This window comes from Orbicella faveolata, unplaced genomic scaffold, assembly GCF_042242905.1.
Source record: "Orbicella faveolata isolate gen_17 unplaced genomic scaffold, um_ofav_v1 contig_15, whole genome shotgun sequence".
Classification (NCBI taxonomy): domain Eukaryota; kingdom Metazoa; phylum Cnidaria; class Anthozoa; order Scleractinia; family Merulinidae; genus Orbicella; species Orbicella faveolata.
The window spans coordinates 10,125,001-10,151,997 of NW_028301542.1; the positions used below are offsets into that span (position 1 = coordinate 10,125,001).

General features: G+C 39.2%; 3 protein-coding genes across 5 annotated transcripts in view; all 3 read right to left on the reverse strand.

Annotated features, from left to right (window-relative positions):
* Positions 1–1,916: 1,916 nt before the first annotated feature.
* LOC110051282 (frizzled-5-like) lies at positions 1,917–5,003 on the reverse strand. Its single transcript, XM_020757312.2, has one exon. The coding sequence runs from the start codon at positions 4,439–4,441 to the stop codon at positions 2,813–2,815; it is 1,629 nt and encodes a 542-aa protein (XP_020612971.1). The 5' UTR covers positions 4,442–5,003; the 3' UTR covers positions 1,917–2,812.
* A 2,814-nt stretch (positions 5,004–7,817) lies between these two features.
* LOC110051343 (uncharacterized) overlaps positions 7,818–26,997 on the reverse strand; it is a 54,771-nt gene continuing 35,591 nt past the window's right edge. For 2 of the 3 annotated variants that reach the window (XM_020757380.2, XM_020757378.2), the window contains 9 exons: positions 23,084–23,132; positions 21,671–21,719; positions 20,358–20,546; positions 19,833–19,890; positions 19,613–19,726; positions 14,723–14,778; positions 13,262–13,355; positions 11,629–11,722; positions 7,818–11,429 (listed from right to left, as the gene is read on the reverse strand). In XM_020757380.2, the coding sequence (XP_020613039.1) occupies positions 11,410–11,429; positions 11,629–11,722; positions 13,262–13,355; positions 14,723–14,778; positions 19,613–19,726; positions 19,833–19,890; positions 20,358–20,546; positions 21,671–21,719; positions 23,084–23,132 (723 nt within the window). In that variant the 3' untranslated portion in view covers positions 7,818–11,409. The remainder of the gene's footprint in view (positions 11,430–11,628; positions 11,723–13,261; positions 13,356–14,722; positions 14,779–19,612; positions 19,727–19,832; positions 19,891–20,357; positions 20,547–21,670; positions 21,720–23,083; positions 23,133–26,997) is intronic. The other variant, XM_020757379.2, reaches the window with a different exon arrangement.
* LOC110051344 (uncharacterized) lies at positions 15,827–19,603 on the reverse strand. The gene has a single exon (XM_020757381.2). The coding sequence runs from the start codon at positions 17,952–17,954 to the stop codon at positions 17,031–17,033; it is 924 nt and encodes a 307-aa protein (XP_020613040.2). The 5' UTR covers positions 17,955–19,603; the 3' UTR covers positions 15,827–17,030.

The following is a 26,997-nucleotide window of genomic DNA, read 5'->3' on the forward strand; positions in this document are numbered from 1 at the left end:
GATCATCCTTGACGCCCCATTGGGTGACCCATTGGGTCGGGTAATTCCATCCCTCAGTTCCAATGATCCTGCATAACTCTTTTTCCTGAACGGTTAAGTACTTAGTTCGGAATATTCTGAAAGCAAATTTTCAAAGAGCTCAATTATACTCCCTTGAGCAACTCTGCTTCAAGGCTAATTTCTATCGTTAAACAGACCTTTTGGTGTTATCAGGACTTTTCTAACCTGAAGGCTACAGAAATACGTTTAACTGTAGTGCAAATAAATTCACAAATAAATTCAAAGATTCACAACAATAGAATTGATGATAATAATTTTCAGATTTAACCGAGCCATATCACTGGCCTGAAAATTAATAGCATTTATTACAATGCAATAGCATAATGTTCCGTGATGGTGGTGGCGAGCGGCAGTCATTCTGAATTTCCTAAGTGACTTAGCGTACGAATTAATTATAAGATCCCTCTTTTCTCGCTGTAATGAATGAAATGTTTTTATTTGGACAGATGCACGACATATCAGAGACCCATAATATGGCAGACATCCGACAGAATTAACTCTACTTAATGACTGACACAGTCAGTCCAAATCCGATCGATGTGCTCTTCAACCTGCTTATCTTTTTTTAGATAATCTCAAGGATTGTTTACTCCGTCACGATTCATTTTTGAAACTATTTCTGAAACAAGTACGATATATTCTCAATCTCAACACAACACCTATGGTTAGCAAATGTTACATCAAAATTTAAGTATTGAGTTGTAGATGATTTTCATGTAGAATGTTTTTTTTGCATTGCGTGTCGTTTCCCCAATAGCGCCGTGTAAGGTTAGGACTGAAAGCTTCTTAGGCCGGTATTTTAAGGGGATTTGAACAAGTTTCAGCAAGGAGCCGCCACAGATTATATTATTTAACTCAATCTACACCGGCGAGCAACAATGCTTCCCGACTACTCACAGAAATCAAGCAACTTACAAATAATAAAGAGAGATTTATATACTTGCAGTGTCACACAAATCGCTACTTGTGACCAAGGATATCATCAGTCTGTAAGCTGTCCAAAACGTTTCAATGTCCTGGTCGGTACTATCGGAAGCCGCAAAAAACCGAGCAAGGAGCAATGTTAAGCACCATCTCTACCAGTGAATAGGTTTATACCAGTCCGCTAAATGACTTGTTGTGCTCCGTGTATTCTTGGGAGGGAGGGGTGGGGAAGAAGAGGCTGCCATGATCAACCGTACGAACACTCCTTCAAAACCTTACGTTCAGACCAAAACTTGGTTCCATTTCGATATCCTTTTCAGAGACCTGACTTTTTGGAGGTAGATAATATCCGGGTTACAATAACTTCAATATAGCATTATTTCAGCGGAAAAATGAAAAGATTTTTGCCAGTTTCTGATGCGGCGTAAACAGACCTCAACAGTATTGTAAAGAACAAATTTCACTGAAAACATGTTTGCAGCATCATTCCGCATGATATAGTACTGACAATTCACTGATCGAACTTCGTTGCGCCGCTACAGTTCCAGTTATAAATAAACCAATGTGTCATCAACCTTATTGCGTTTCAGGTAAGTAACGTCCTGTCAAGAAAGGCTAAAAATATTATTCAGCGATAACCTCTCTGGCAGACTTTTAACATTTTAATAATTAAGCTGTGGCGCGCTGCTGAGAATTGAAAAAGACAACGAGCTTTCAGTTCTTCAATGTGACGAGAAACGAGACGTTGATTAATAAGTGTGGGTGGTTTGTGATACATGCTGTACTGACTGCTAATTAGTGGGTTGGATTTGCCACCGCAACTCAACCTTTTGTTTTCTTAGTTCGTTAAGTGCTTTGTCATGCGTAAAGCAGACATGAAAAGAAACTACTTCAACAACTAATTGCTTCTACATTCGCATGCGTACCTAAAATTCGAGGCTGTCAAACGTTTATTTTTTCAACAAATTTCGACGGAGCGATCATTTAAAAGGTTGACGCACCCTGCTACTAACAAAATGACAAACACATTGTTTTATAAGAAACTCTGAGTTATTTAATGTAAACTAGAACGTGAATTACCTAAATTAAAACTTTCAACAAAAATAGTCAGTTTAAGCGTCTTTTTATGATACATCGATACCAAAAGGATCTTTCCTTTTCTGCATTAAACAGCACTGTTTACAATTCAGAGAAACCTCGACGCCAGCGTATTGCTGAATGATGTAGCGTTAATAGCCTTGAGGTGAGCGCACTCGTAGGACCACTAATTAGCACCATAATTAGACTATTGAAAGGATTGCTAACGTCCATTGCGTACCTGCAAAACCTATTTTCTCCCTTACGAGTTCTTTAGTCAGCTGTCCACAAGGAAATACATTGGTTTTCTGAACAGCGCAGCTGTTTGAATTTCGATTTCTAGTAAAATTATGGTAAAAAAAAATGTTTCTATAAAAGCTTCGCTTTTCTTAAATAACGTCGCGTAGCGTTCACGGATAACTTCTAAAAGAAACTAATCCATTAGCCTATGCAAATTTTACTTGTTTTGTAAGTCATGAATGTTTAAAGTAATATTCCAGCGTGGTTTATTTCTTGAGTCAATACCTGCATTTTATACACTTTGATAACTCCGGAAGGATTAGACTTTCCGTGTCGTTTCGTTTGGCAGTTTGGTCTGTTTTGTGGTGAATGTTTGGCATACTCGGCACTTCATAGCCGAATAAGCTGATATTGTGCATTCAAAAGACCTTTATTACCGCGCGCTTGTTCAAGCGAGTGGGCTGGCAGGTATTAAATATTTCTGATTAAAACAAATACCCAGTCAGCTTATTCAAACAGTGGCCGTTACGGTTTTCTTCCTTTCTTCGCTCTTTGCTTGTGAGACGCCGAAAATCCGATGGCAAAAATTTCTCCATGATTCTATTGTCTTACCAGACCAGATCCAAAATCCCGAGGTGATGCCGACAACCAGCGCCATGAAATATTTGATAATAAACACTGAATGGTCCGGCCGTACCTGATTTTTCTCGCAATCCGCACACACCACGGATCTCTCCCAGGTTTCCCTGTTTACAAATTCATAAAAGTAACAAGCCACAACAATAGTGGCTGGCACAGTATATAAAACAGAGAATACTCCAATGCGAATCATTAGCTTTTCAAGTTTATCGGTTTTAATCAGTTTATCAGTCTGCATACGCAAAACCTTCCGAATGCGAACCAATGAATAGAAGCCGGCTATTAAGAAGGACGTCCCGAACACCAGGTACACGAGCAGGGGCACAACAACAAACACGATCAAGCTCTGAAGGTTGTGATTTCCGACATAACAGATTCCACTGACGGGGTCGCCATCCACTGTAGACATGGCTAGAACAGCTATGGTTTGTATGGCAGGAACAAGCCATGCTGCTACATGAAAGTATTGTGAATAGTTGGTAATGGCTTCTGTTGACCACTTCATCCCAGCAGACAGAAACCAGGTGAAGGACAAGATGACCCACCACAGTGAAGATGCCATGCCAAAGAAGTAAATCAGAAGAAAAACAATGGTGCAGGCGGCTGGCCCTGATGTTTCATACCTCATCAAGCCTTGCGAATCGCAAGCCACGGTCTTATATCCGGCAATGAACCGAATGATGTAACCTATGGCCACGAAACAGTAGCAGACCGAAAGAAAGATGATCGGTCGTTCGGGATATCTGAACCGTTGCATGTCGATTAGAAACGTCAGCGAGGTTACAAGGGTAGAGATAAAACACAGTACAGCCCACAATCCGATCCAAAACGATGCAAAGTTTTCTTGATCTTGAGAGAAATACGTTCTATTGCAAGCCATAACACAGGACGGGACACCCCCCGTAGAAATGTCCCGCAAACTCGGTTTAACGTTTTCATCGGTGATCGTCACAAACGGCGGTCTGCATGAGCAGCAGTTAACGGGCCGATTCCCCTCAAGGCTTATTTTCGTTGTAACAATAAATTCGGTTGGTCGAGCTGTTGTTGTCGTATGATTAGATTCAGTTGCGTTACGGCCCATACATAGCTTGTCGCTCCCAAATTCAGGGAAGTTTTCGCATTTCATTCGCTCGGGCCACGAAAAGCCGTACTTACGCATAAGAGGCGCGCAGCCTTTTCTTGCCCGTTCACAAATCGACCGGCATGCGGGCACTTCGTCTTTAAAGTTCGGCTGGCACATGGGAGCATACATGGAGCAGAGAAAGAACTTTAGGTCTGGCGAACACTTGATCTCGACTAGCGGCCAGAATTGATGAACTTCAAGCGCCGCTTCTTCTTGTGTGTCGTGGTTGAACATGTTTGGCATATAAGTTAGGTTGTAGCCAATACTTTGGCACATGGGTATCTTGATCTTTTCGCATTTCTTTTCTTTGCTAGAAGCGTAGTAGAACGAACTCAAAAACAGCAAGACTGTAAACACGATGTTGTGTGTTACAGCCATTGTGCTGGCTATTTTGAGAGTGATTTCATTCTGGTTTTAGCGAGGTGTTTTGTCAGTGTTTAGTCGATTGCATGTCACCCTTGTCATTAGATTAGCAATATTGACAGATTCATACAGCGACCAATCAGCGAGCGAGGCTCTCTCATTAGTGAATTGTGGCATGTAATTCGCACATCAGTGAATGGAACTTTTAAGCCAAAGCCATTAGCAAAAGAAACGCAGTTCCTTGAAAATTAGCGCTTCATCAGGTCCATTCTCTCCTGTTCATCTCGCTTTGTTGTGAAATTTTGCACAAAAGATCTTTCTTGTGTTTGGCGTTGTATTGAGGCACCCTTTGATCTAATGTAAGCCGCTTTTCGTTGGCTTTGGTCGGTGTCCTGTACGATGTTTGCCCTCAAAACAGAATGCAAATATTACAAGACTTAGGCTTAGCAAATATTTGCTCACGGATTATTGGCTAGATGTTTCGAGATCTGCATATCTTTTCTCACACGTACTATATATCACGCCTCTTATGCCATTAACACACCGCGATAGCAAAGCGTTGACAGGCGAACAAAAGAGTTGAGGTACAGGCAGTGATAAGGACTTTCTCTGCACATCAAACACAATATCATTCCAAATTAAATAATTGCAAGTCTTGGATTTTTTTTGAAGCTGAGCACAAACAACGTTTTGCTCGACGGAAATCAAAGAAACTGATAAAAAGAAGTTCTTATTCAAATTTGGGGTGAAAGAACTTGGTTTTGTATGTGCAATTTTCACCACAAAACTAAACCTTGATTGTTATCAAGGGAACTGTCATACTGGGAGGGAACCGAAAACACGTGATAAGTAATGTTTTATAAAGTGACAACGCTTGTGACGCTAATGAAAAGTGTAGGCCATTTGCAAACACTTAACGGGCCTCCGAGACGCCTTTCGATATAGTCTTGCGTAAAATGTTCTAATACAAGGATGAAAAGGGAGCCTCGTTAATAACGACTTCGCGCAAACGAAAGTATCAAGCCCTGAAAGTCTCGGAAACAAAATGTTCCTGACACTCCAAGATATATCGAGTAAAGTTCACTGTTCAGCGCTGAAAATTCCCATCTTATTTCTGAATTCTAACCCGAGTAGAATGAATTGTTATTAGAGTAGTCATATTCCTCATGAAGTGCAAGTTGGATTTTAACTGCGCGCCAGAGTTCGGTAACTTTTCAGCTAGTTTGCCAGGTCGAGTCATCAATATGATCTTTTAGCATCAAAATCATTCAACACGATTGGAAATGTAAACACTCGAATAAAGTCAATGAAACGGTAAATATTAAGTTCTACATCAGTGGCTTTCAACAATACAGCAACGCAGAGTAAGTCGGATGCGGTCAGTTTGTGGCGGCAGACATTCGAGACATTTGGCAAGGTTGCTGCGTACCTTAGAGTTGGTTACTACGTTATATAAATCTAAATTGGTTGTCAGGAGAAGCGGTTCACTTCAATGGTAAATTTAACCTTTGCTTGTTTACGATTTTCATCTTTACAAGATTATTACGCCATTCACAGTGACAGCGAGACAGGGCGCCCATAATTATAGTTAGTAAAACCTTTGTATTCCAAATTTCCCTCTGTTGTTCCAAAAAAGCGAAAGCGTACATCACAATGTAGTCTCGGAAAAGCTTTCTCCGCCCCCTGGACTTGAGAAACAAAGGAAAGAGAGCATGACGATAAGGAAAGAAGGACTCGTTTTTAATGGACTTGAAGACAAAGAGAACAATGAAATCTTGTTATGAAAATGCTCCACGTATGCCCTTAATTGCTGCTGGCTGAAAAATTTCAACACCAGTTTTTTTTCCCAGCGCAATATATATGGAAATGATTTTTACTGGCACAATATCATAAAATGCATCACCGGGTCTTATAAAGAGATATTATCATACAGGGAGGAAATTTGTTGAATGCAGAGAAGAGCAAAATATTTGTCGGGTATCTCTACAATGAACAAGTGCGCCTAACAAGCGAAGGAAGACATCTACGCGCAGCTAATCCTATCAGAGTATATTACGTACTCAGTCCGTCGATAAGCAAAGAAAAAAGATAGCAAGAGTATTCTACAAACCTCGAGTCTGTTACAAACCTCGACCCCATTAATCAATCGTAAGGTAATGGCCTTCTGAAATACACTTAAATTCAACTCAACATCTCGTAATTTACATTACAAATTCAATCTTGTTGCATTAGTATTTGTAAGTGCAACATTATTAGAATATTTTATGAGGGCTTGACTGTCCAAAGCGATTACTGCTCAGATTAATCTTGCCTGATAGGACTACCGTTTCAAATCGCCTTCTTTGCCAAAGCAACCTGGTGGAATATACATAACATCACGTATGAGTAAATTAATAAGTTAATAAATTCCGAAAAATAGAAATGATATCCGCAATTCTCTTCCCCAGAGTAGACTACGAGTAGTTCTTCTTTCGCTTAGTCCGTCGTGCGTGACGCGAAAGAAAACTGCGAGAAAAAAATGGCCGCGCGAAATCCGCGCTCCTAGCCCCCAGGATTTCGCGCGGCCATTTTTTTCTCGCGAATTTCTTTCGCGTCACGCACGACGGACTAAGCGAAAGAGGGACTACTCGTAGTCTATCCCCAGAGCTCCTCCTTTAAGAAACATGAAACAAAGCGCCCGCATTCGGAAGTTTTACTGACGAGAAGCGGAAATTCTCTGGAAAAAAAAGAAAAAGAAAAAAAAGACACTAGACCACAATCCGCTAGTAGAGATTAGGCTAGTGGCCTAACTTGTAAGTTATAATGCTTTCCTATCCAGTGGATAGCGTAGCATGTTTTCCAACACTTGTCCACTGGATATTACAGGCTCTAACGCCGGAAGTGAAAGCAAGTTAAGCAACTGTGCGTCAGGAAGAGGCATTTGTTACTTCTTTTCTTCAAACGACGATTCATCGGGATCAATCCAAGAAACACACCAGTTTAAGAACTAAATGATCCACTCGACTAAAATGCCAAAAATCATCCGATGATTTTGCGTTTTGCACAGGGAGGCTAAGAAATGTACCAAGATTTATAACGCACGTTCAGAGCTATTTGTTGAAATGAAATCTTTCGTTTGGCAACGCTCAGTCATATTACAAAAATAACGGCCCAAACATACTGCCTTTACACGTACAGCTAAGTTTTATTTTTTTGTCTGTCTGAACAATACTCTGCCAAAATGTTACAGTCTTAGTAGTCCAAGTCACACGCGGACGCTGTTTGGGCTTGTCACGCAATCTTCCTCCTTCCCTGGGGGAAACAGTTGTATATTGCGAAATTGGAACTTCTAGTTGCTTCTACTTTACTCATTTGCTAACATTAAACCAGGGACTGAAACAATTAATCCAAATTTATTGTAAAATCACTGTTTATTATCAAAGGCTCAGATAAATAAATACGGTTTGAGGACAAAGATACTTAAGGGTCCACATTAACAATAGCACCGTCAACACAAACTGCCGCTAGGAACTAGAACTGCGTCGAGAAAATACAAGGCATGCAAACTTAAGAAACCCAGGGAATTTTGCCGCATGATAGTGAAGTCGGCTTTACACGAGGCTGCTGCACATACGTCCGTTGCTACGTTACACTCTTCCCCTTCAAGTTTCTTCGTCCTCATTCAATACGAATTTCTCTAAGAAAGAAGAGTACCACAGATCCTGAGATGAACTGTAGACTGTATTAGTGTTACTCTCGCGGCATATGAGGAGAGTTTGGTCGAGTCATGGCGAGACCAAACAAGCCTGTCATGCTGCCTAGCGAAGCACACCAAAAAAATCGATAAGTTATTTACCGCCCTCAAATCCAGCGATATCACCTATAGAAATTAGGGCAGGAGAGAAGACTTCTGTTTGGCTAATAGCCCTTTCGACGGTTAAATTTTTGTTGTTTGCATTACAATATATTCCAACATGCACGTGAGGCGAGATTTTTGAGTTTCCGTTCACGTTGAATTACATTGTAGTGCAATAGGCCACGTTCGATATATCAATATTCTAACATGGCTTCGAGGCTTTCGTGACAAACGCCTATTGTCTTGGGGAATTGAGGCACAAAAGAAACTAACCGTGAAAAGGGCTATTGAGAAGCGATCCGGCAGGGAGGAGCCTGGTACGTAAGCGCCAAATCTCGCGCCATGGCCGATCGCGTGCTCGCCAAAGGTGAGCCTACTCGCAAGCTAAACAAGTGTTGAATAGCACATCTAAAAACAATGTTGAAGTACTTAGCACTCAGAGTAAAATGGAATCAAACATGGAAAAGGCTGTGGGGAAAAGATTGGAATAAATATGACGATTAAAACTGAAACGTGATTCAACCCTAAATCAAGGTTGCACAAGACCCTTGCTCTTATTACGGATGCAAGTATCTGTCTTGGCGAATTAGTAATTACACGTCATTGTTCTCAGCCCGTGCACTGGAAGTAGGCAAATTTATGATAATCAAAGCTTCAGATTTGATTCACAACTTTGAATGGAACACGTTGGTATCATACAAAGGGACTCGGATGACCTTAAGAGTGGAAGTAATTAGTCCCAAGGAGCGACACCATAGTGGTAGACTCGGCGAACTGTAGTGTCACGAGGGCAATGTCACAATTTCAAAACAACCTTTTCACAAGAAGATTTAACATTTCAATTCACGCTTCAAGCTACTGAAGTTTAAACCGTCGACAATACAATTTTCTTCGCACCCTTCAAGCAGCGCTTCACTTGAGGTGGAGAGTGGTAGTGCGAGATTAACGGGTCGTACAAAGGAACGTAACAAAATGATCCCGGCCAGGGCTCCAACCTAGGCTGCTTGATTCCGGCTAGTCTAGACTACGAGTAGTCCCTCTTTCGCTTAGTCCGTCGTGCGTGACGCGAAAGAAATTCGCGAGAAAAAAATGGCCGAAAGGTTCGACACAAAACCGCTGGTTTACTGCTATCAAAGGACATGCGAGTCGATGTGCGACAACAAAGTGCGGTGATCTAGTTATGACATTTCACTACATTCCTGTGCACGGGCCGCTGTACATAACATTCTCAGCAATACCTGGTATATTGTCGGCTTCAGTCGCCATGGTTCGTGCAAGGGGTCCTGCGCGCACGACCTTAACCCGTCAATCATGAACTTTATAATAGAAATTTTTGGAAATTCTGTAAACCGAAGATCATTGTTATGCTTAAAATTCCAACGTGGCAGATTGCTGTTACGTTTTGTTAACATTATCATACATCCACATCAAACTGATCTAAACAGAAAAATGAACCGGCTTCGGATTTATAAATTATACAGAATGAGATTACAAAAAGTCTAGAACTTTCCTCTGCCGACCGGAATCATTCACTAAAATGCTCGCAATTTCCCTAAAATAAAACTTGTTTTTTAAATCCTAATTGTTTCATAATATGAAAAAAACTACGGATTTTTACAAAATGCAAAACATGCACCGATGCGATTACAGTATGCTTATGTCTCCAAAACATTTGAAACGGCAGAATGTGGGACATGGTTGTACCTCTAATGACATCAAGAAAACTGCTAACCAACAGCTACTGTCATACTACGGCGGACAACTATGCCAACAATGCCAATGACGTTTTTCAAAAACCTCGAATTTTACACTGATAATGACAAACAGCATAGATACCACAGAAATCAGAAAAAAAAATTGGTCGCTATCAGTTATTCCAACCTACGATATATTTCCGAAGAAAGTGTCTTATTTCAAGGAACTAACTGCTCTAAATGTCAACATGAATATACATTAGTTCTGGTTTAGCTGTCTACTTGTTGAGGCTGGTAGACCTAATATGTAACGTTTCTTAGAAATCAAAAGATGGACTTGCCCTAGTTGTGAGTGAGGTGTTTGTTTGAGAGAAGATTGGTACTTTTAATGCAGGCCTACATGACGTGTGATATAAAGAGGCGGGCAAAAGGAACGAGAAAAACAATGTGACATATACTTCTCCGATAAGGACCGAACAAAAAAGTTCAATAACGTTTTTATGACACAATAATTGTAAACGTCGGTGAAAAAAGAAGTTAATAATCCTTCTCTGCAAAACACCTGCAGCAATGCAGGCACATTCATGCATTTCTCAGCCACCTTCCACCTGTCTAAGCCCGCATTAAAGACATCTTACTTCTTTCCTCAAAAGTAATAAGGAAATACAACGACTGCGTGCGAGATTCAGCTTAACATAAGTACTTTCGGAATGAAACGTTTCTCTATCAGGTACTGGCATTGACTGAACCACTACTCCATAATTTAGCAAATAAAAGATTTTTGCTCTAAATATATAGACTCTTTGGCATGTGATTTTCCCCTCCTTTGCAAAACTTACAACTGAAATACTCAAGTTCGTTTTTGAATCCTCAAGACACAGGTTTAAAAAAGAAATAGTTTTTCTATAGACTCGATGGTAACTCTCGAATAATTTTCATTTGACACTGTATAACCTCAACATTAATAATGAGAGCCACTGTTCTTTTTTGGACACAATTAATATCAACACTCGGCTGAAGTAATTCAAGCAAGGTTATTGCTGCATCAATTCTACTACTGACCTGCAATAACACAGGTATCGACTATACAGTCATTGAGACTTAGGTAACAACACCCAGCAAAAGCAACTGGCTTCAACTATACATTCACTGAAATACTCAACGATGATGCAAACATATCATACAGCCTAGATAATTTAAAATATCTACATTCATGTAAGATACAATGAAGCAAACTGATTTTTCGGTAAGAATGGCTGGTTGTGTAGTATTACTGTTCTTTACACGTCCATCCACCGCTTTCCCAGTGAAAGGTTCATTTTTTTTCTTTCCAAGTTTATATTATTTGAAGCCATTTTCTCTCTCGGATTATTTTTCGTTTTGATGTTTGGATGATCCTGTTTGGGAAGATTCAGTATCTTATATGTAGATATGAAATTCACCTCTGACTCCAGTTACTTTGGCTCTGTAAGTGCTAGAAAATTTCAAAGAAGAAATCTTAATATTAAAAAAATACCCGTACAGGACAAAATAAATGTTGCACTTTAAAACGTTGTGTCTCAAAACAATCATCTGTTTTCTACTTTTCGTTAATAAATCAAAATAAAATATTATGCAGTTTTAACACTCCTGTTTATTACTTTGTGGTAAAAATAACAGACACAGACACTCACTTTTATTACTGGAGTTGGTTGTGCTAGCAGTATGCTTTGAGGCCGTCTTCTGGGTAACTTGGGCATAGCTAAGCACCAAGGATTGAACGCCTTCCTGCAAGTAATGACGCCAAAAGTCAAGCATGATATTTCAGTCTTAGGTGAACTTAATGTTCCAACACTAGGCAGTGAAGAAAAGAATGTTGCAGTAACGTGCAACATGCACGCCAGCTGTTCAAACTTGCTGCAGAGGTTACTTCACTTTGCTCAGTGGTTCACGTGCCCATACAGAACAACAGCTTTTTCTTGAAACTAATTTCTTTGCCCACAATATTTATGCAAGACTGTAGCTTCTCCTCTAAGTTTTCTAACTCAACAATTTTTTGCTTAGCCAGAAAACCACAGAATCGTCCCTTCTGTGGCATTTCAACATAGCTAGCCTAATAACGCTGATGAAGAATGTTCAGTAAATAACTGGAAAACATTCAACAATGAACAGCAAGAAGTTCATATAACGTCAGAATAAATGTCCATGGCAACTTGAAACATAGTAAGATGTGCACTTTTTGGACAATTTCAGGCTGATAACTTTAAAACTACTTGATGAAATTCCTCCTCTTATTTTCTTAAAGAAGAAAAAAGGCTGGAAATCATCTCTTAAAGGGGTTTAGAATTTTTTCGTGAATTTCATGCAGCACTGCACGCCTGGGAAGAATGGAAGTACGTATCCCGTCAAGGTAACGAAACATATCAACCAGAATGTGGTCGTTTAGCCCTCAAGTTGATCCGGTGAACTTCATTCCTTTAAGTTATGCACTGCACTCATTTCTTGCTCGATAAGAGGCACCGTGTAGTATTGCTAAAATGGGCTTTTAAAATATATCGTCTGCGTAACGATCAAACGTTTCCCGTTGGGCAAACAAGTTTGCAAGGCAAGTTTTATTTGGGGGCTAGTCGACTCTTACTGTGGGTTCACTGACTTCTGGTTAAGGGCTAACAGGCTAGGAGCTAATCGACTTGCGGGCTAAACGACTGAATACCATCAAGCAAAGGACTCTACGAGTTAGATAGCTGGTTCACCAATATTTTACAGTACATGTAAATGAAGAAGCGATTATTTCACCCTAATTTGCCTAACACAAAAACATCAAAAACCTTGAAAAACAACAACAGATAGCAAAAACGAAAAAAACTTCCGCTGTCAACCTGAAAAGACTTTCAAGTAAATGTACTTGTCATTTCTTAATTTATGCACTTAATACATTGACAAACACGCTTTGTACCACTCATGAACTTGAGGCAATCTTTAAGTGTGGCTTGTTGGAAGTCAGCTTGATCGGATATTAAGAGGTAATGCCAATCTATGTCAATTAGGTGTGAAAGGTGAGAAAAAGGCGGCCTGTAGAGGAATTGTGTGAGGCATAAGACACATAAACAAGGGACGACAATATGGAGCGCAACCTTTCTCGAATCAGTTGTATACTACCTCTTGGAGAAGGAGACTGTGAGAGTAGTTTACTGCTCAAATAATACCGCACAACTCTTGTCTAGGCTCGAGTACAAACAATGTACTTAAAAGTCTAGAGCTGTAGACACATGCCACTCATTTTGTGTACCTTTGTTTTATAATCAGTTTATTAACTGAAGCACTTACAGTAACTGCAGCGTTCATCTTTGTCTCTGGTATTTTTGCATTTTCGACGTCAGGAACAGTCGTGGTTTCATTTGGAGTAGCTTCAGTGGTAACTCTGAAATTTAGACCAAGATAACATTGTTTTTTTTTTTTAATACAATGTGATTGTTCACTCGTGTAAGTGGGAGTAACTAGCCCCCTCTAATCAAGAAAAACTTTAGATGTTGTAACTCTGAGCTGCTCAAATGAATCAATAGCTACCGTAGTTATATATGTACACTGTTATATCTGGACCGTCTAACGCTTGGACTTCACTATACATCGGGTTCAATAGGTGTAAGCTCCAGGGCGTGTCAAATCATCAAATTCCTGGTAATGTGACACCACTGCAAGAGTGAGGTACAATGGAACCCTGCCTTACGACCACTCCGTTAATGTGACCACTTCGTTACGTTATACATTTAGCGAACCCTAAAAGCGGAGCTCCTGATTACAATAAGTTAGGCATAAAGGAAGAAAAGGATTTGTTTTTCCTGGATCAGACACTCATTTAATTGTTTGGCATGTGCTTTCCTATTTTAAATACTTAACAAAACGGAGACTATATAATAAAGCGTACCCAATTTTTCCAAGATTGTAGAAATTACGTAAAAGCAATATTTAAGCGACTTTCGAAGAGAAGACTGTGTAGGAGTATCTCAGAAGAAAAGTCAACAACGCGCCAGGGGTTCATTTGCGCCAAAATGTTACCTTTGTATGTACCCCATCCCTCTCCTTAAGAGAGGTAACCTGGCATGAGTCTGTGACACAAACTTACCTAGGCAGTGGTCAAAAAAACACGTGACTTGATGAGCTCTAAACCTATTCCCGTGATATGGTTACGTGATACTGGTCAGCGGATACCTTGTTTTGACAACTGTCAATTGACCATAACAAGGATGTCCAATATCAAAGATCTACCTTCGGTTATGGTGCTACTCTATTATATTTTTCAAGGTACGGGCTCGGCTCTCGCACGCGCAGTTCAAGTGTCGTACGGACGTAAGTACGGACAATCACGTGACAAACAAATTTTTTTAGGTCGATGGGTTAATTTTCAAAGGTATGGGGGTTCCGCTCGCGGGCGCGCAGGAGCTCCGCTATTTAGGTTACTTGAATATTTTAAGGACCGCTGACCATGCTACTGGGACACTCGATAAGCATGGGTACGCTTTGTGATTGGTTTCTAAAAAGGTCTCTGTCCTCTGTTATTCACAACCCTCATGGTCTTCGGATTATTCTTACCACAATTTGTTGACTAACAATCTCACTGTGAACACATGAGTGAAAACAGATGGAAATATGATCCTTTTACCAAACAAAGAAGGAAAGTACATATTTTGTCCAATATAGGTTGGACTACATGTTAAAAACGTTTCACTTGGTCTAAGGCTCCCTAACAGAGCTTCTGGCCAGCAGATGTGTAAAGACATAGAGACTTACTCGTCAGACGCGGGTACCACAGACACAGCTGTTTTTTCAGTAGGCAATGAAGGTTCCTGACAAGAGATGATATCACAAAATTAACCTAAACAGATGCTGCAAGTCACCGATCCAGTGAAACAAAATAAAGCAGTTAAAGAAAACCTCTAAATGTTCTGAAGATATTATGGCCAGCTAAAACAAAACCGTTGTCTATGAAGACAAAGAAAGTGATCACTTCAAATGGTTGAGTGTAATTATTAGTGACAGCGACTTGCAAATGACGCCAAATACTTAGACTCCCCAGACCCTATTAGGCTGAGGTCACAAATGTAATAACTGGTTACAAACGCAATAATTTACAGGCAAAAAAATGTAATACGGGTCACAAACAAATGCCACAAGGGACAGATCAGATCACATTCAGCTTGGTAGTGAGGAAATTGAATGATCATGTTTATTCATTTCTTTTGTTTGTGTCCTCTAGGCCTCAACACTCGGTATCTATTACTTCAGCAGCAAGTGAATTCCACTCGGGTATAGTTCTTGCGTAAAAACAGAGTTTGCAAGTATTTGCTCGCAGGGATTAAGGTGGCTCAAAAGAGTTTCCAACACTTAGATTTTGATGGGTCGTTATAACCACTCTTTAACACTTGATGCTACAATCACGGTATTAAAAAATTGCCCAGTCATTGGTGAACAGGTTGTTATCATTTTCGTGATGCAATAGATTGCCATAGCAACAGTATGACCTCCTAAAACACCCTTAATTACAGCTTTAGGGGCGTATAATTCAAAAACGGCTCAGTGAAATTTTTTGATATTATCAACTTTTGATAAGCATGAAAAGACAATTTTTGGCAAAGTTCTGTAGGTAGGGTTTAGAGCCACCTTAAAGTTTCGAAATTATAAGCCCCTAACGCTGTAATTAAGGGTGTTTTTAGGTCATACTGTTGCTATGGTAACCTATTGTGTCACGAAAATGATAACAACGCGTTCACCAACGATTGATCAGTTTTTTGATACCACGATTGTAGCATCAAGTGATAAAGAGTGGTTATAACGACCCATCAAAATCCAAGTGTTAGAAACTGTATTGAACCACCTTAAGGTGGTTCAATACAGTTTTGTCTGGACCATACCTAGCATTTTCAATTGGCGTTTTACCAACCTTCCCTTACTCTGATCGATGTGGAAATTACACCAGTTTTTCGAAAAAAGATTGAAGTTTGGTTGAATGTATTTTTTTACGGTTATCGATATTTCCATGGAAACGATAAACCAAAAATATGAAAATCGGTAAAGCATGAATTTTGTACGAACCAGAACTGTTATAAAAAATCTGATGCCAATTTCTGAAATTACGATGTATGGCAAGGGGAATATGCAAGAATAAAAGAATTCTGTATGTTTGGTTTCGAATAAATCGCAAAAATATTTCAAACCATGCTTTTTGTTTAATGAAATTAAATGGACTGAAGGAAGGAGGAAGGACACTATTTTAATGAAATTGCTCCAAGACATCAAAATGTGTCTAAGTTATCTTTTGAAGCCATGAAAGTTTTGTTGGTTTGTGTTTTCTTGATCTTGAGAACGAGACTTTTTCTCAACGTCACTTCCATAATATATTTTGAACAATTTCCGATTTTAAGCGCTTTTTCGAAAATCTTAAAAATGGCTCGATAGATTTGTTTTAAAACGTTAACCATGTATGCCTGATAATGTTAACAATTTTATTCCAAAGTTTCATTAGCACTGATACACTGGAACTTCTTTAAATTTGTCGATAAAGAAGGCGCTAGAACCTACGAAAAAGTTGCGTCACAGAATCCCGATATAAAAAAGGTCTCTTTCATCTGTAACTTTAAAATATCAACTTGCCTCTCCAATCTTCACACCTGTCCGTGTTATCTAAGAGATAAATACTTGATTTCAGGGGCCACATGCTTGACTTTGTATTGGCATGTTATGGAGAAGACATACAGTATGTATGCTAATTACTCTAAGATACTTGGAAGAAACACCTAGAAAGTTCAACATACACTATATCTGGCATGCATTGTCTATCCCCACATGGTCATGGGAGTTATAAGTGTCAAAGGCTGTAGTGAAATGAAGAAATATCAACAGTGAAGTGGTTTAGTTAGGATAACAAGTACCGGTAGTAATTAAAAAATCCTCAAGGTATTCGCCTGTATCTTAATAACATTTCGTGCAAACTTCTTGGCGTTCTCAGAAGAGCTACAGGTTGCACTGACTGTAATATTTATGTTTGTTTTGGAAATTGAAATCCTTACATCATTAATGCACACGTTTCCTGAAAAGTTACTCAACCTTTTGCAAACTGGACAAGTTTCTGAAATAGATTTCCTGCCTCCAGAACAGATGTGGGGTGTGACAAACCATTTCTTTCCATCACATACTGAAAGTACTCCTCCCAGATTGGGTCAATGTCATCCTCCGCACCCAATTCTCGCAATGTGTCTTCCATTTCCCTTAGCTTGCCTGAAACTGGACACAAGCAATCAATTCGCCCAAATTCTTCTGGCAGAAAGTACATCATATCAGGCACACCTGACACGGTAGCATGCTTCGACTTCCTGATGCGATGAGAATTCCAGTAATCCTTTACTTTATCAAGATCATCCTGCAAGACATCTGCAAAGGAATACCAAAGTGCTTCTCTGTGTATCTGACTAGTGAGGTCGTGGAGGTCAGATTCCTGCAAGTCGTTGAAGAAATCAATCCACCAACTTGCCCGCTGTCTTCTGTAGTGGGACCAGTAACCTTCAATTCTTTGGTTCCTGATGCTTTTTACGTATTTGTGAGCTCTAGAACCCGCACATTCGTCAACTCCTCCTGCGCGTAAGTAGCACTGCATTGCAGCAATCAGTCTGTTTTCAGTTCTACGATCAGTGTATACACGTGCTGGACATCCATGTGCTGCTCTCACATTATCCATGAAATATCTTGCCATCAGCCGCGGATTCTTGTTCGACCTTTGAACTTCTAGCCATAGAATTCTCGGGCTAAAGCCATCTATGCAGCCATGAATAGAAAAGCCAAATGGCTTAAGTTTGTCATATCCATCTAAGTGCCAACAAAAATTAGCTCCTGGTGACACGTAAGTTCTCCGGTGAAGGCACCTACGTTTTCTCAGTTCCACTCCACGGGGATCAACTTCTCTCAAAAGTGATTCAACCAACCGTTGGGGAACATGAATGTTATGTCTCAGGCGCAGCACATGCCACATGGTTCTATAGCCACTGAGGCTGTCTGGATCAGTACAAATTTCAAGCTAAATCAAATCCCTTACGCGTTCAACAAGATCATCATTCACCGTATCCCGTTTTCTCAGACCATAGTCTTTGAGCCTTCATTTCAATGTTCGTTCATTTATATCTATACCATGATGCTTTCCTAACATCAGCGTTATATATCTGTACGTAAGGCCTCTGTTGAAATAATATTCAATAAGCTCTCTTTCTGATCCCCGCGGCAAATCGTTATGTTCAATTTCAGCTTCTACGTCGCTCAAATCGTTCTCACTGGATGCCATGTTGATAAAATTGAAATATGGCGGGAAAGGACTTGGTCCCAGGCCTCATGTCTACCTACGCACACGTACATTCATATTTTTGTTTGTGAGCAGGACTTTTTATTCGCAGTGAGCAGTATATTTTTTTTTGCAGTGTGTCCTGGGTTTTTTTTATGTCACTCGCAGTGTGCAAAACTTTTTTGTTTGCACTGGAACAATATTCTGTGTATAGTAGGCCATTTATTATTTATCTATTTATCTATTTATTTTCTTTGCAGCGGGCAAGTGTTTTACTTGAAGTGCATACATTTACTTTGTTTGCAGTGCAGAATTTTGTTTTATTTGCAGTGCAAACATTTCTTTTGTTTGCAGCGCGCACTTTTTCTTTGCAGTCCATTTTTTTTGTCCATCGCAGTCCAAAAATATATTTTGTATATAGTGTGCGAGATGTTTCTTTTCTTCTTAGTGTAAAGTATTTTGTATGCAATAAAATATCTTATTTACAGCACTTTCTTTGAAATTAATTGCTTTAATTTCCACAAGTTTGTTCATTTTTTAATTTGAAGTTCTGTCCCCTATGGGCCAACGTACAATAGTGCATTCTTCAGTAAAAAGGAGAACTGACGTTACCTGAAACACAGCTGCTATCCCCGGTCAAAATAGTCTAGTTCTGGCCCTCTCTCTGTCGAGCAACGCAACGGTAGCGTTGCGTGACACAGAGAGAGACAGACAAAATTAACGTAAGTCAGACACGTTTTACGTGGTAAACAGAGGTACCTACCCCACCCCCTAACCACAATGCTAATTAATTAATTGAAATTAATTAATTAAACAAACATTAAAGTTTACACCTTATTGTGTTAGTACCTTAGTAAGTTAGTGCCTGACCGAACAGCAGCCCCCTAAACCATCCCAATAGTGCACTCTGCACTAAAAAGCATGGTTTAAAATGTTTTCGCGATTTATTCGAAATCAAACATACAGAATTCTTTTATTCTTGCATATTCCCCTTGCCATACATACATCGTAATTTCAGAATTTTCTATAACAGATCTGGTTCGTACAAAATTCATGCTTCACCGATTTTCATATTTTTGGTTTATCGGTTCCATGAAATTGTTGATTACCTTAAAAAACACATTCAACCAAACATCATATCTTTTTTTCGAAAAACTGATGCAATTTCCACATCGATAAGAGAAAGGGAGGGTTGGTACATGTAAAACGCCAATTGAAAATGCTAGGTATGGTCCAGAAAAAAACTGTATCGAACCACCTTAAATGTGTGAATTTCATGGGATGGTACTGTCTAGTTCGTAAAGACGTGGGATGGCCTCCAATCAAAGATGCCAACCATATGCTAATATACTTACAAACAGAGGAAGAGGAGATGTTGGTAGAGGTGGAAAATGAGATGGTGCTAAGTCTATTGTATCACTGTCATCTTTACTGTGTCTCAATGGGCTTGCTTTTCCTTCCCTTTGGCGCTTAAATTTGAAAAAAGAAACAACAACAACAACATAAATTAGACTAACAGTCATAACTGGAATCACCTTCATAGACAAACACTAACCATATTATGCACTAACATACCAAATGTTTACTAACATCTTCACTGCTGCCTCTTCTTCTTCTATTCCGTCCAGTACGCCTGGAGTGTAAATGGAAAAACATTACAACACAAAAAGACAGAATATGGAGAATAGACCAATTTCGATTTATTAAAATTAAGCCTAACACAATAGACCTCAGCACAAGGCTCTGGGGAATAAACCCACAAACGCTGTAGTTATTCCCCAGAGCCTTGTACTGAGGTCTATTGTGTTAGGCTGGATTTTGATATATCAAAATTGGTCGATTGGCTGAGCAAAAATTACAAAACTACAATTCCACAAACTTCAATGATTTATGTCATTCAGGATAGGGTGATTGCTGAAAGGTCAGAGAGAGCCCATGGCACAGAGCTCAAAGGCAACACAAGGCCCTTAAGCTGACAAGGCTACTTTGTGTATCCAAAGTATATGAAGTGGATTTTAGAGGCTTTAAATGTGATATCAGTCATGGAAATGATAATACAATGGTTCTTCATCAAGATTCCCATGTAAGTGTTGTTCTGACCTTGTATACTCATCTCCATCTCTGGCATCTCTTGTTCTTGAAAATCCAGAGACTCTGTTATTTACACTATTTACAGAGGCGCCATTACTTGAACCACTGCTGGCAGCATTCTGGGGCCGACCCCTCTGGCCATCTCTATCTACCCTTTCTGTTTGCTGCTCGCGGTGATGTACTTGTTTATTCTGAAACCTTCACATCATAAACAATAAAGGAAGCCAAAGTTTTACAGCACATAACAATTTAAACCATTATTGTACCCAGAGGCTGCATTCCTTATAATGATAGCATCAAGAATCATGATCTAAGGCCAGGGGCCCATTTCTCGAAGTTCCCAAAAAGTTTTCCCCCTGGGAAAGCCGTAGCAAAATCTCAGACCTTGTGATTAGATAGCTGTTTTATTCACATATTCTTAACATGTAAGTAATATGAACAGAGGTTTTCTTCATACAATAAGTTTCAGGCGAATACGCCTTTCTGTATTTAGACACAGATTAACTAAAAATGGTTTTGAGGGCTCAAAAAGTTTTTGGGGCTTTTGGGAAATGGGCCCCAGGTCTGATTTGAAGGTTTGTGACTCATAGACTTCCACATGTTCTGCACAGACACAGTTTACTCAGTTCAAATCTGATTGGCTAACATGATGAAAATAAGAACTCTGTGCACACTAAAAAAACTATCATGCCTGACCAGAGGTCGCTGGTGGTGCTGACCAAAAGGCTTGAGCATAAGACTTAACCACTTTTAATCCCTTATATTTTGGCCTTCTTTGCTTTCTCAAGAAATGCTATAATTGTGCTGACATAGAAGTGACTTGACTTACCTTACCTTACCTTACTTGCACAAGATTTAATTTTATTGTATAACATGATACATGTATAACACTTCTGGCATCACCTCACAGTTTTTTGTGTTTGGCACATCAATGAATCCAAACTCAATTCTCAACATTCTAATGCTGAACATAACAGAAAACGATTCCTAATATTTTGAGTAGCTCATTTATCATAGCTTCTTTATATCTAGAGTTTCATGATTTTGATGGGAATTTCCTAACCAATAACCTTTTGGCCTGTCTCTACTGAGGTTTAAGATGTATGAGCATTCTTTAATTTTGGCAAACTTCCCAAAAAACACCTTTACTAATGGAATATTCTTGTTTCCTCACACCCATATGAAACAAAGCAAACTAGTTGCAGCGTTTATCCCAATTTTCAAGTATAAGAAAATAAAATTGAATATTGCTCAGCCATTGCATGGTTTTTATAATGTTATAATAATTAATTAATTTAATTAATGTTGATCTTTCCAAATACCTTGGTCTGCTATTTCCATGGAAACTGTTGTGTCCGGCATTCCCAGGAGCTGCACAGGAAAGTATCATATATTAAGTGGCTACTTGTCATTTCACAGCATTGCAAAAATGGTATAAAGAGCAGTAGGCCTCACAGACACATTTCTGTCAATATAAAGCTAGAACTACAATTCTAAAGTAACAGAACAATGTTCAATGCCCTGACTGAAATTTGAGTTCAAAGTCAAGAAACCTAACCCTCATTCAAACAGTCAAATGTCTCATACTCAAAGTTAATGTTCTCTAGTCAGTTTTGAAGGTTTTCATTTTCCAACAGGGTACAATTGGAAAATAACTGTAACAAAAGAAAAAATACAATGCCTAGAACACTTGTTTCCCTAAAGCAAGGCTAACTTGGCACGAGTGTTTCAATCTGATTATAGGAAAGCAGCCATTGTCCAAATTAACTGGTGTTCATATTAGGAAAGTTAATGTAAGAGGACATTTATGAGCTTTTGTTGGGATGAACAAAACTGTCCATTTAAAGTGGGTGTTTGGCAGGGTTTAACAGCAGGGTCTTTTGTATCATTTACAGTACAGTGGAAAAGTAGTGCATATGAACTTAGAGAATTAAAATAAAAACACTATATACCAAGGAAAACAAATTTTAGCAAACTTTGATAAGGAGTTTCAAGTATGTACTGTTTGACTTATTGTAAAATTTCTAGGAGACCACTGAAAGTTAAAGTGGAACGATACTCTCTCCGAAACAATTTCTTACTAGTTAGCATGAATAATTAATTTAAAATTAAATGAATACTTTTAACAATAATTTCAACCTTTACATAACTTCTGTTATTTGAATTTCCCCCAAAAGTCCCCCAAAACCATTACTACTTGCCCATCAGACAAGCAAAGGACAGAATCTACTTTCTTAACATGCTTTACACATTTTGGGTCAAATGCTTCTCTATCAGGAAAGATAATTTCTTTCCCAATGAATGTTCAAGTCCAAACACTGTCAACTTTAAGGTTTCCATGGGGTAGGAGGATCCAAGTAGAAAAATCATGGAAATTCCAGCGGGTGGGGGAAGTACTGTGAAGCCCCCTGGAAAGAAAATCCTAGGGGGTGGGGGGTCAAACTAGAAAAAACAAAAAACTCTCCATAGAGGGATATGGATATTTTCTGGAACCACACGTTATATCTTTACTGAGATTATGTTCAATTGTCCAAGTTTTCAGTTCAGTTGTCCAACTGAATTTGTTTCTCTATGCAGATCATCGTTTATGAAGTGGAAATTAAGTTTCAATCTTGCTCAAATAAAATTATTGTGCAGAACGTTTGCATACAACAAGAAAGAAATTCAACAAATTTTGTTTGTATTACTTAAATTGCACAGTTCTGTATTCATGAACAGAGCAAATTCACACTTACAAAGTGGAGTCAGTGCTCCAGGAGAGAAGCCATTTGGGTAACCTGAGGGCTAAAAGCAAAGAGCAAACAAAGTTCATTAAATACTTTATATAACCCTTTTTCCCGCTTGTGCGCCACAAGTAACATTCTCAAACTCATCAATAATTAGAACAAAGAAAATCACAACCATAAAGGGGGTTTGGATACTCGGTCTCAAATAAGCATAGATGTTGATGATTTTCCTTCTCCATTTACTCCTTAGCTTTGGTCTCGATTGAGAGGAAATATCAAACACTTGAGACAGACTGTTTCATCAGCTATCCAAACACCTTGAATTTCATCAAGCTGCTGCGTGCCATATTTTCAACTCTCTTCTCAGTGTTTGGATATCCTCATGAAACACAGTCTCCCCTGTTTAATATATTACTTCGAATACCAAGTTTAAATCAACAAGAAGATTCACAGATAAATCCTTCTTATTCTAAGAACACAAGGTTTAAATCCCCTACATTTGATCAGTAAACTCCATTATCTTGTAACTTAACTGTTGATAGCCAAACTAGAAGAGTAGTCAATAGTCAAAGGCAAATTTTTACTTGAATTCTAAGGGTTAAACGAAACTTAAGCCATGAAGATGTTTGAAGCCAACAATGAATATCACACAAGAAAATATTCCCGTGAACCCGAAAAGAGTATTTGAAGGCTAACTTGACATAATGCGTCAGGATCACGCATCGATTTCAAGGAATTTTAAAAGTGTTTTAATTGAGATACTGTACAACTTACTGTTTTTAAGTACCCTTGTGACAGGTCACAAACCTTTTTACTTACATTTTTATGGGAATCACTATCTGTTCATATCACACAAGCATATAAACATATATCACTGATTGTTATTTCACTGCAACCAACACTAAATTTTCAAATGCCCGTGACCAATGAACAATGCTCTACCAATTCTCTACCAACTGAGCTATCAAGCCAACTGGGAGTTGGTGACATTGTGAGAACATAATATAATATAATATAATAATAATAATAATAATAATAATAATAATAATAATAATAATAATAAAAAATATATTTATATAGCGCCAATCCACTATTTGAATGGCTTGGTGCAAGACTGACGTAAGTGACTTTTTCGGGTGAAAAATGATTTTTTTGTTCAAAAGCGCCCGAATTTTTGCGTGTCGTCTTCAACTGAGTAGAAGAGCATAGCCCCGTATATTTTTTTAGTTAGTTTGCGCTTTGTCTTCGGAAAAAAAGAAAGAAACATTAGGACAATGGTGACTTCAAAACAATAATACAGGGCTGCAAAACGAAATGGATGAACATGGGCCTTAGAGAAAGATGAGCCTATAGCTTGACAGTTACAGTAAAGGTAACATAACCCCACGGCTAGCGTTAGACCTAAAAGCAAACCCTAACCCTTGGCCTAGGTTTAGCATTTAGTGTTAGGGTTACCGTTTTAGTGCTAGGGTTTAGGGTTAAGGCTAGGGCTAGGGCTAGAGCTAGGGTTAGGGCTAGGGCTAGGGCTAGGGCTAGGGCTAGGGCTAGGGCTAAGGCTAGGGCTAGGGCTATGGCTAGGGTTTAGGGTGAAGGCTAGGGCTAGGGCTAGGGTTTAGGGTTAAGGCTAGGGCTAGGGCTAGGGCTAGGGCTAGGGCTAGGGGTTAGGGTTAGGGTTAGAGTCTCTAAACACTTTGTGGTAGGGGTGTTCTATTTTGGTGCTAGCCTAGGGAAAATAATAAAACAAGAAAACGCTTCATTTCATAAACACAGCATGCATGATCGGGAATCTAAATAAAGTCAACGACCAGTGTCTATTAGCGGTGGTTACCTATCTTCTGAGAGTGAAACGTTTTGCCATCAGTGAAAACATGAAACTCGTTTAGAACAAAAAAGAGTTGGGTTTGCATTCTTTTGAAAAAAAAAGTGAAAATCACTAGCGAAATGCGACATTTCATAGGTGCTACTGCGATGATGTAAAACGTTTTGAAATCCAATGTGCTATAACAGCGATGCTTGCCATTACTTTGACTGCGTGACGAACAACAAATACCTTATAAAACATATTTCGTGAAATGTTGCCACGAGGAATTAACGCTTGACATTCGAAGAGAGACGATTTTTCCGAATTACAGTACTTGAACGGCTGAGTCAATCTGAAATTGCTCCGTCTCTGCGATAATTAAATACCCTGTATATTTGTGAAAACACTGAACTGAATCTAAGCGGGAAAACCGAAACAAACGGAAAATATATAGCAAAAGGAATGGCATTTTTAAAGACAAAAGACTTACACTGTTGTCTCTTTCTCTCGCCATCTTCTAACCTCACAAACGAATCATTCCATTGGGATTCCATGATAATAAAGGCAAGCGATCGAAAGCCGCTAGTCCATAATATGATTGGCGTTTGTTTGCCCCAGTTCCCAAAAGGTCAACTGTCACACTGTAACACAACAATGGTCAACAATCGCGACTTTGGATCAATCATTTCTCTTACATGAAAACATTGGCCATTTATTCCTGGAAAGAATCGGGGCTTAGGGCTATTTTTGTCTAAATGAAGTAATACATTACTTTTCTCAGTGAAAAAAATCTTTTCCGTCGATTCTGTTTCAATTAATATTCCGTTGGCTGAGCGAAATGTAAGTTTGTCACGTTTTCCATTGCCGACTGAGATCGACTGACAAGACCTATCGAGATGCATTAAAGATTATTATGGGATATCCCTGAGCAACTTCAACACGGCAAGGCCTACGGGCCGACTAAACAGAATTTTTTAGAGTCTAAAAGCACTTCTTTATTTCCAAACGTTCTGCACAGCAACATTTGGCAAATGGGCCACTTCTCGCCATCGACTCATTTTTTAGCATGAGAAGTGCTTTCAAACTCCTCGCCTGGCTTCAGTGTGCCTTCGACCGCTTAGCGATCTTGGAACAGCAACACATCTCGCTTCTTTGAGATATGCTAGTGACTTACGGGTTTCCGGACTTAATGAAGTCCTTTCACCGCCAGGCGGGCGCAAATATGAGTCAAATAAGCGGACTTCATGCAACAGGTGAGGTTTCAACTTGTCTGATCGAAAGCTTGACGTTGTCTTGCGCGCCAAAATAATGCAAACGCAAGCTTACGTCACAACGTAGTTGAAGAAATTCATTTCCAGATCCCGTCTTTGAGCGAGTAAACTTTCCACTTTGTTTTGTACATCAGGCGAAAAAAACAAGGAATACAAACACAGGGCAATGTCTTCCTATTACGTTGGAGACCACATGCAAAAATTTGGGCGCTTTTGAACGAAAAAATCATTTTTCACCCGAAAAAGTCACTTACGTCAGTCTTGCACTAAGCCATTCAATTGACGATCATAATAATTATCATAATAATGGTCTTTATTATCATAATAATTATCATAATAGTAGTCTTGAATGGCTTGGTGCAAGACTGACGTAAGTGACTTTTTCGGGTGAAAAATGATTTTTTTGTTCAAAAGCGCCCGAATTTTTGCGTGTCGTCTTCAACTGAGTAGAAGAGCATAGCCCCGTATATTTTTTTAGTTAGTTTGCGCTTTGTCTTCGGAAAAAAAGAAAGAAACATTAGGACAACGGTGACTTCAAAACAATAATACAGGGCTGCAAAACGAAATGGATGAACATGGGCCTTAGAGAAAGATGAGCCTATAGCTTGACAGTTACAGTAAAGGTAACATAACCCCACGGCTAGCGTTAGACCTAAAAGCAAACCCTAACCCTTGGCCTAGGTTTAGCATTTAGTGTTAGGGTTACCGTTTTAGTGCTAGGGTTTAGGGTTAAGGCTAGGGCTAGGGCTAGAGCTAGGGTTAGGGCTAGGGCTAGGGCTAGGGCTAGGGCTAGGGCTAGGGCTAAGGCTAGGGCTAGGGCTATGGCTAGGGTTTAGGGTGAAGGCTAGGGC

What these genes read in the sequence shown, in the direction of transcription:
- LOC110051282 (XM_020757312.2), bottom strand. Translation starts at nt 4,441, where the DNA reads ATGGCTGTAACACACAACATCGTGTTTACAGTCTTGCTGTTTTTGAGT.
- LOC110051344 (XM_020757381.2), bottom strand. Translation starts at nt 17,954, where the DNA reads ATGTGGCATGTGCTGCGCCTGAGACATAACATTCATGTTCCCCAACGG.